General features: G+C 39.3%; 1 protein-coding gene across 1 annotated transcript; it reads right to left on the bottom strand.

Moving 5' to 3' along the window:
* Positions 1-686: 686 nt before the first annotated feature.
* On the bottom strand, positions 687-4,488 carry LOC131430210 (vacuolar protein sorting-associated protein 11 homolog). Its single transcript, XM_058594964.1, has 6 exons — positions 4,348-4,488; positions 3,764-4,279; positions 2,079-3,708; positions 1,699-1,996; positions 1,414-1,642; positions 687-1,352 (listed from the first exon to the last, which is right to left on the bottom strand). Exons 1-6 carry the CDS (start codon positions 4,360-4,362, stop codon positions 834-836), a joined length of 3,207 nt encoding a protein of 1,068 aa, XP_058450947.1. The 5' UTR covers positions 4,363-4,488; the 3' UTR covers positions 687-833.
* Positions 4,489-8,059: the final 3,571 nt, after the last annotated feature.

The raw sequence follows: 8,059 nt of genomic DNA, 5'->3' as shown, positions 1-8,059 counted from the left end.
GCGGGCTGGTTGTTGAAACGTTGACTTCGAAAGAGGATTTGCTGGGTCATCGAAATTCAATTGAGTTAACACCTCCCTGACACCTAGACTTAAGTTATTTGCATGCATTTCGCACGATATCAGATCCATTGCACCTAAGAAACATAGTGAGAAGTAGAGCGATGTGCTTGCAGCAAATGCTGAAAACCAAAGGACAGTTTAAATTACTTTTTTTTTGTTACTTAAATTCATGTTTTCCGAAGATCAGTTGACGGTGGGCTTTTTTAATATTATGATATCATTATGACTCAGTGCTTGAGCGGTAAATAGGTATAGAGCTAGAAGACTAGTGTTTGATGAACAGAGAAGACGTTTGGATGTATGGTACCGGTCGGGTGACGACCACGATGTAGACCATGTTCGATGTACGTTCTATCATACCTAACCATGTTTTAGAGCTGTGTCTATTACAAGGTTCAGGGTGGCGAAATGTTAGCGCGTATGCATGGAATGCATAAGAACGCAGGTTCGAGTCCCCTGTCTCTGAGTGTATTTTTTCCAAAAAATCCTCTTTTCTGTTAATGTTTTCAATTATTTGAATTCTCCAATATATGTTTCAGCTCAGTCATTGCAAAAACTGATCATTAAGATTGTCAACCAATGCCAACGAACAAGGAGGCCTTCTTTCGTTAACTTTTCCCAACGAGTGTACAATAACTCCATATTAATTTTTATTCACAATATATTTACGAACGGCTACATGGGTTAGACTATTCTTCTATAAAGTGTTACAAACACGATTGTATCAATCCTAAATAATTTTTACGCGTTCGCTTACACACAATGCTCTTACTCTACTCAGCGAATGGATCAATACTGCTATCGTATTCCTGTTCGAAAGGATTACTGGCATCGGTCGTCTTTTTGGAAGATGCTGTTTCACTGGTAGCGAAAGGATTCTTTGAATTATCGTAGTCTGCAGAATCGTCTTCATCATCAAAAGGATTCTTCGCGATAGAACCAACTGGTTTTTTATTAGTAGAGGCTGCAGTTTGCGCATAGTTGGCTACAGAAACCGGTGGTTTTGGACTTCCATACGGGGATCTGTTGGGACTACGCTCATCCCTTAATTTTAGTTGCTGCTGTACAAGCAAACCGGCCTGCTGACGTTGCCGGATTCGTTCCTGCTCCATCAAGCGGAGCCGCATTTCACTTTCTTGAGCTTCCAGCCGTACCTGGGCATGACGTCCTTCCTCCTGTCGCATTCTGGCTTCAGCGCCGGCGCCATAGTTTGCTACTGAATCGACTTGTCGTTTTGGAATGGATTGCATAGTTTTATCGCGAATGCTATTTTCAGCTAGTGACGTTACAAGCTAAAACAAAAATTGGTGTCGTTAACGTAGGATTTGGATAATTGACGAAAAGAACTTTCACCTCTGGTTGGTTGTCCTCCTCTTCTACGATCAACAATTTATTAAATAGACCTCGACCGAAATACTCGGCCACTACCGAAAACGGTTCCGGAGATCTATTCAGTAGATTATGGAATGCTTCATGCTGACCACGTGACTCACTTTGCGCACGTAGCGCATCCATAAGTTGAATATTCGTTTTGTTGCAAACCGGACAGTCCCTCTCCGTTTCCGAGTAACCACGAATGCAACTGTGAAATAATGTTTCAGTCACCTGGAAGGTATTGAAAACGGTGGAACTACTCACTCTTGATGATATGAATGTTTGCACAAAAAGAACAAGGCGGGCCAGGAGAGTGGTTGCTTGCAAGTGTCACACACGGTATTTCGAAATTCCACATTTTCTTCCTGCAGATGTTTGATGTGAGTTTTAATCGATACCGACTTTTCGCTGTATTTTCGTGTTTGGTCTTCATCGTGACGGGTTGATTCCTGTTCTTTCTGGAAAACTTGCATAAAGTAGTCCCGCACCGACAGTAACGTGGGGCCATTTTCAACAGCCAAACAGTTGAGTATTTGTAGGGGGGCTTGCAATTTTTCTTGAGCTTAAACAATAAAGCAAACGTTTCTTGAAATAGTCACAAAAATAGAACGAATAACATTTCAATACAACGGAACTCCACTCACCTATAACATAAAGTACCTGCGACAACAGTTTTGACGGAGCTCCAACGTCGTTCTTCAATCCGTTGAGTGCCAGCAACCAAAGCGAAGCGTCGTGCTGCCCGAGTTTCCGGCAGTAAGCAAGCAAATTTTCATAGTCCCTATTTTTTAGACAGTGCCGTATAATCAAATGGTACAATTTATCTTCCTCATAAAGATACAAAACCCCCGGCCAGAACTGATACACCCGGCACTGAATGAGAACGTGGTTTTTATCATAACGGTCGGCATTATTCTTCAGCACGTCCAGCAACTTACGCTCGATCGAAGACACCTCCTGCCAGCGGTAAAGATAGTGTTCGATCAAACAATTATACACAAACTTACTACACGACGGAATGTTTTTTATCAAATGTTCGAGGAAATCTATCAGTGTTTCATCGTTCGAAAAAAGATGAATGAAATCTTCTGGGTTGCCTCGTTCACTATTGAACCCGTTATCTAGCAATTCCGGCAGCTCGTCTCCAAAGTGATCTTGCAAAGCGTTCGTACCCAAATCGGTACGAACATAATCTGTACACAGTTTCTTCAATAGTCGAATGGTTTGCTCAGGCGAGTTTTCCATTAATAGGTGTCCATATTTCTTAATATTTTTTTCGGCTTCCAAAAACTCCAACTGATTTATGTAATTTAAAGCATCCTCGTAGCGGTACAGGTTCTCTGTTAGAATACTAAGACACAAATCGTGCTTTCCATGTGATTTTGCTAATGCCAGAGCCTGTTCGACGGACGCATTTCGACACACCTTGATGGCAACATCGACATCAAATAGGTTTAGTTTATTTTCGTTCTCCAAAAACTGTCTCAATTGTTCCGTTCGATCCAACCGGGTGAAACAGTTCAACAGTAGCGTAGTATGATCGGCTGAAGCTCGCCCGGATTTGTGAATGGCTTGCAGGTAATCCGTCAGGTAGTGAATATGTCTAGCATCCAAGAATCGTCTAATTACATAGGACGGCTCCAGAAAACCTATGGTCTTAATATACTGATCAACTGACCCGGAGAAATCGCCCTTGCTGTATAAATGATCTCCGTATTGTTTGAAAATTCCAGCTAGGCCATCTGCGTCATATTGGTTACTTTTCGCTATTCTCACTGCAATGTCGTACAAATTTTTCTTAAACAATAAATTCAATTTGCTTTGCAAATCTTTTTCATCTAAATGAAAAATCTGCTTGCTTTCCGTCAGAATATAACACGATCCAAATTCGGTTAGGATCGCTGCCACCTCCTCTATGGGACAGGTGAAAACGATAAATTTGTTCTGAATGTCGATCACCGTTAGAACAAAACTTTCTGAATTGGCACCGCTCATTCTGGAGTTCTTGGAAACAATGAGCAAATGTGACCGGAACCACTGTAGTAAAGTTTTTCTGCCTTCTAATGCATAGCAAGGGCCTCGTCCATCCGAAGTGTAACAATACACGGCATCGGCACGACCGACCATGAAGTGACCTTCGTTATGACCCGTCTGTAAAGCACAGCAACCAACCGGGGAGTTTATCGTATCCAGAATGATCCGAATTTCTTTATCCCTGCTCTGAAGGTTATACAAATAGACACCTGAGTCGGAACAGACAAACATTTGGGTAATCTGAAATTCACAATTAGTTCAACTTGAAGCACTCTAGTTAATTCATTACCCAAACCTTGCTAAAATGTTTAAATGCAATTCCGGTGATTGAAGTCGTTCCTGCGGTTAGCTGCTTCAACGTTTTCGACCTATCTCGACTAATATCTCCTCTGTACAAAGAAATACTACCTTTGGCAAATCCAATCGCCATAAATTGACCGCCTTCGGAGACGGCCAGCGCACTTGGCACCGAAACCATCGTACGCACGGTGCGCAGACACTGCGCTCCCGTTACAGTCGAAATTTTGCCCAAGTTCCATACCTTAAACGATGGCCCGTTTATATCTTCGCCAACGGTCACCAGTAAATTGATTTGTTTAGAAACGTCACAGAGCAGAATCGATCCTTCGTGGCCTTTGAAGCTGATTGGTTCCCAAGACCGGGAAAAAGTGTGAATCATTCCTTCGGAGTCGCATATTACAATTAGATTGTTGCCGCTGGTTGTAGCCGTTATACGAGCACTTTGTAATGTTTCCGAAACTAAGTTTTTATCGACCCCTATCCGTAGATCGAAAAAGTTAAATTTTCGCCACTGTTTGCATGAACATAAAGAAAATTCGGGTTATAATTCTAACTACATTGCTATTGTACTGATTCTACCTCAAATATGGCCATTTGGAATCAAAACATATAGATATTACTAATTAAACCGCACCTATATGAATTTTGATGACTGTTCAGTATCAAATTACAATTCTCGGCCCTACAATGTTTTGGTATAACAATTACTACATTATCAAAAACATCGATCAGATGACAGATTATAAGTCAACGAGTATAAGCAAAGGTGGGAAAATTTGTGATATTTTGGGGGTGTACCCAGCGTTGCCAGGATGCCAGATTTGTCTGGCAAATTCCAGATTTTTTTCGCTTCGCCAGACACTCAAACTAACCAGAGCTTTTGCCAGATTTTCCTAATTTTCCCAGATTTTCCAAATTTTCCTAGATTTTGTCAGATTTCGTTAGATCTTTACGGTTCAGGTGGGAAGACCTTTTTTTTATTTTCTGCTCACTGATAATGAAACCCGGCAAAAATTTCCTTGTATATAAGAGACCCAGACAAATCCATATGAATTTTTGAATTTTGACAGATTTTTGAAATAATAACCTGGTAACTCTGATCGAAAGTATAATAAGCACGAAATCAGCTGTTTTTCAAAGATGGACGTATCTTACAAAAGTAAACAAATCGAGGTTCTATCTCCTACCTATAAATGCTTCAAAATCCTACAATTGTGTCTAAAAATTCGTATTCTACAAAAATCTCAATCTTAGTAATACAAAGAACTCTAAAAGGCGTCATTCCATTTGTTTACGCAAGTTTCGCCCTCCATGTTCCATGCCAACAAACAGGGCGATACTTCAATTCCTGGTAAGCGGCCCTTACACGTGACAATATTATTGTCAATCCAAAGAATTGTCAATACCGTCAATCCAAATGTCTTGGTAACTTGAGTCCGCTTTTTTCGAAAAAATAAAGCGTTTGGAGCTTTAGATATTGCAACTGAATATTGTAACATTGAGAGAAAAGGTCATTGTACATATTTAATTGTTTCCTCTCTGGAGAGAAAGTATTGTAGGGTTGATGAGCAGTTTTGATTTTTTGACAATATTTTCGTCAATCCAATGAAGTTTCCACTTCACGATCAAAAGTATTGTCAATACTCCTTGTATTGACAATAATATTGTCTTGTGTAAAGCGGCCCGTAAGGAAGGGCGAAACTATTTATTTTCTTTATTTTAGATGGTTATCGAACCTTTTATTACTGGAAATAGTAAAAGAGACCATAAAACTACTCACAGATTTGTCTTAGTAGCGAAAACCAGTAAATTTCATGAAAAATGCGCAAGGGCGTATCTTTATAATTCACACAGGAAGCATAAAAGCAAACAAATCGAAAAATGGCGAAACTCTTTTCATGTTGATTTATTCAATGGATATAGAAGGAAAGTGGTAACATTTACGTGCCTTTTGAAAATAAACTAACAATTCATCGACTAATCATAAATTGATCAGAGAATATACGATAATTTCTAAACACGATTTGAAACCGAAGTCGAAACATTCATCGATGATTTTCTCCATTTGCTGTCAATGTTACATTCGCCGTTCTTTGAAAAACAGCTGAAATGAGGTTTCTATGCCCGGTGAAAAATGAACGGCGGCCCTACTGAAAAATGGGTGGCCAACACGTTTCCTGATGAAAACAAAACAATATGTAAAAGCGATTCACACGCAGCATCAAGCGACTATCACCTACATGGAACGATTACGGAACAACAACAGTAATTGTAAGCAATTCATATGAAAATACACTACGTCAAGTTCACGGAACATTTTAACGTCGGATACGTGAGCAATATTCGGCTAAAAAATTTATAAAAATAATCTGGACGTCGACGGAAGTTGATTGATCGTCTGAATCGTGTTTAATGCTTGCGTTTCCTGATGAAAACAAACCAATCTCATTTGCATTTGTGGTTGTACGAGAGCTGTCAGAGAGCCTAATAATGACTTTCAAATATGAGGATTATGAACGTATTTTAAAGGACGATTCACTCTATACTCTGGGCTAAGGCGACAAACGAACTCGGGCTTCGAGCATACGATAACTGGCTTGTAGAACCTGTGCCCTACGAATTGAATCGTCAACTTGAGTGTAAAGAAATGATAAAAATGCATGAAAAAGCGAAAAATGATTTTTTTTTCCAAAAGTCACCAAGAAAAAGGACACGAATCTGTACTCTTCTTCTTAACGGAGAGATGATCTAGCAACTACAGTACTCTGGAACATGATCCAGAACGCAACAAATGAAATAACACTGAGCTTGAGCGCGATTCTGCACACAAACAGAGTAAGATTCTTCTACTGTTCTAGCAGCTGACTGAATACTTTTTGATAACTAACCCACGTGCTGTCCCACCCAATCCCAACCTCTCATGCTTCATCCATTGTCTGCTAGTAGGACGATTGTGAATTTCACGGGAAAGCAATTTGTCATCATCTGCTTTTAATGCACATCAGAGGCGGCTCATTATATTAATGAGCAAAATTAATGTTCAACAGCAAGATACAAGACAAACGAATAAATAGCATGGGATCGGAATGTAATGGTTATTGAGATATTCAATTTTAATGTTTGTATAGAGGCACTCGCTTGTATTCAATAAATGGGGAATATCGTTTGTTTCAGACTATCTACAAACTTGGACAAAGTTTTTTCTCTATCCGCTCCTGATAGGATGGCAACTTAAGTTTGTACACCCTCCATATTGTTCTTCTTTTGTATTTTTTATACTATTCAGAGAAATTTTTATTTTATTTTGGAAGTATGTATTCTGAATAACATTTGCATGCTCAAGATAAATCTGTATCAATGTCATGCGTTTCCGACGCACCTGCTATTTCCAAACAGTCAAAAATGATGATTAGTTGCAGTATTTCATTATGGTTCGAACTACCATTCTTGAGTAGATGCCATAGGCATTAGCATAACCTTGAGACAGATAGAATGTTGCTGTCATGGTCCCAGGGCTTGTCTGTATCCTTACTCAATGGAGAAGGATGCACACTTATGGTGCCATGGGTAATGTCAGACAAAAAGAGGCAACAATACACAGAATGGAAGCAATAAAATATATATGTTTCTCTTTCTGAGTTTGCCAAACTTGTCAGGCACTGTCCATGCTACAACAAATACTACACTTTGATCTAAGAAATAGAAGTGATCTACTAATCAAATTTGATCTCTTTTGCAGTATGCAGTTGGTTATATGATGATATGGAACCGCAAATGGCGAGGATAACAGCGTCTGAAACTTCCCCACATAGTAGTTTAGTTGCATGTTGAAAGTAGCTCTCTCTTAGATTACATTGTAGTATGCTTGGTGTTTTCTCAGACATTCGTTACTTTTACTTTGTTCCATGCTAATGATCCACTCACTCATCAATTATGACTCATATTCTACTATACAAATGCAAAACATACATTTATTTCTACTCCCAAGATTGTTGTTTAAGTACACCATCCATATTTAATAAGTATATTTTCTATTCAATATCTTCTTTAAATATTTCAGCAACGCATTTGCATATGGTAAAAGGATCAATGCACAATTCCTGGCCAGTGTTCAGTTGGTCAACATAGACTAGTTCGTCTGGTGAGGAATTGAAATTATATATCCTGGATCCATAAACGGGACCGGCTTAGAATTTGCGCTATTCAGCTGCCCGACCGGTAAACCCACAAAAACAAACTACCATTCTTGAGTGGATGAATTTCTCGTACGATGGATCAAGTGATGTGCGTT

The sequence above is a fragment of the Malaya genurostris genome, chromosome 2 (assembly GCF_030247185.1).
Source record: "Malaya genurostris strain Urasoe2022 chromosome 2, Malgen_1.1, whole genome shotgun sequence".
NCBI classification, from domain to species: domain Eukaryota; kingdom Metazoa; phylum Arthropoda; class Insecta; order Diptera; family Culicidae; genus Malaya; species Malaya genurostris.
The sequence above is the reverse complement of the archived record's forward strand: the minus strand, read 5'-3'. Positions and strand labels throughout refer to the sequence as shown.

Excerpts from the sequence above, each read along its gene's own strand:
- LOC131430210 (XM_058594964.1), bottom strand. Across the intron at positions 3,709-3,763 it reads CATTTAAACATTTTAGCAAG|ATTACCCAAATGTTTGTCTG; the intron begins GTTTGGGTAATG and ends TGTGAATTTCAG. Across the intron at positions 1,997-2,078 it reads GCAGGTACTTTATGTTATAG|CTCAAGAAAAATTGCAAGCC; the intron begins GTGAGTGGAGTT and ends TTATTGTTTAAG.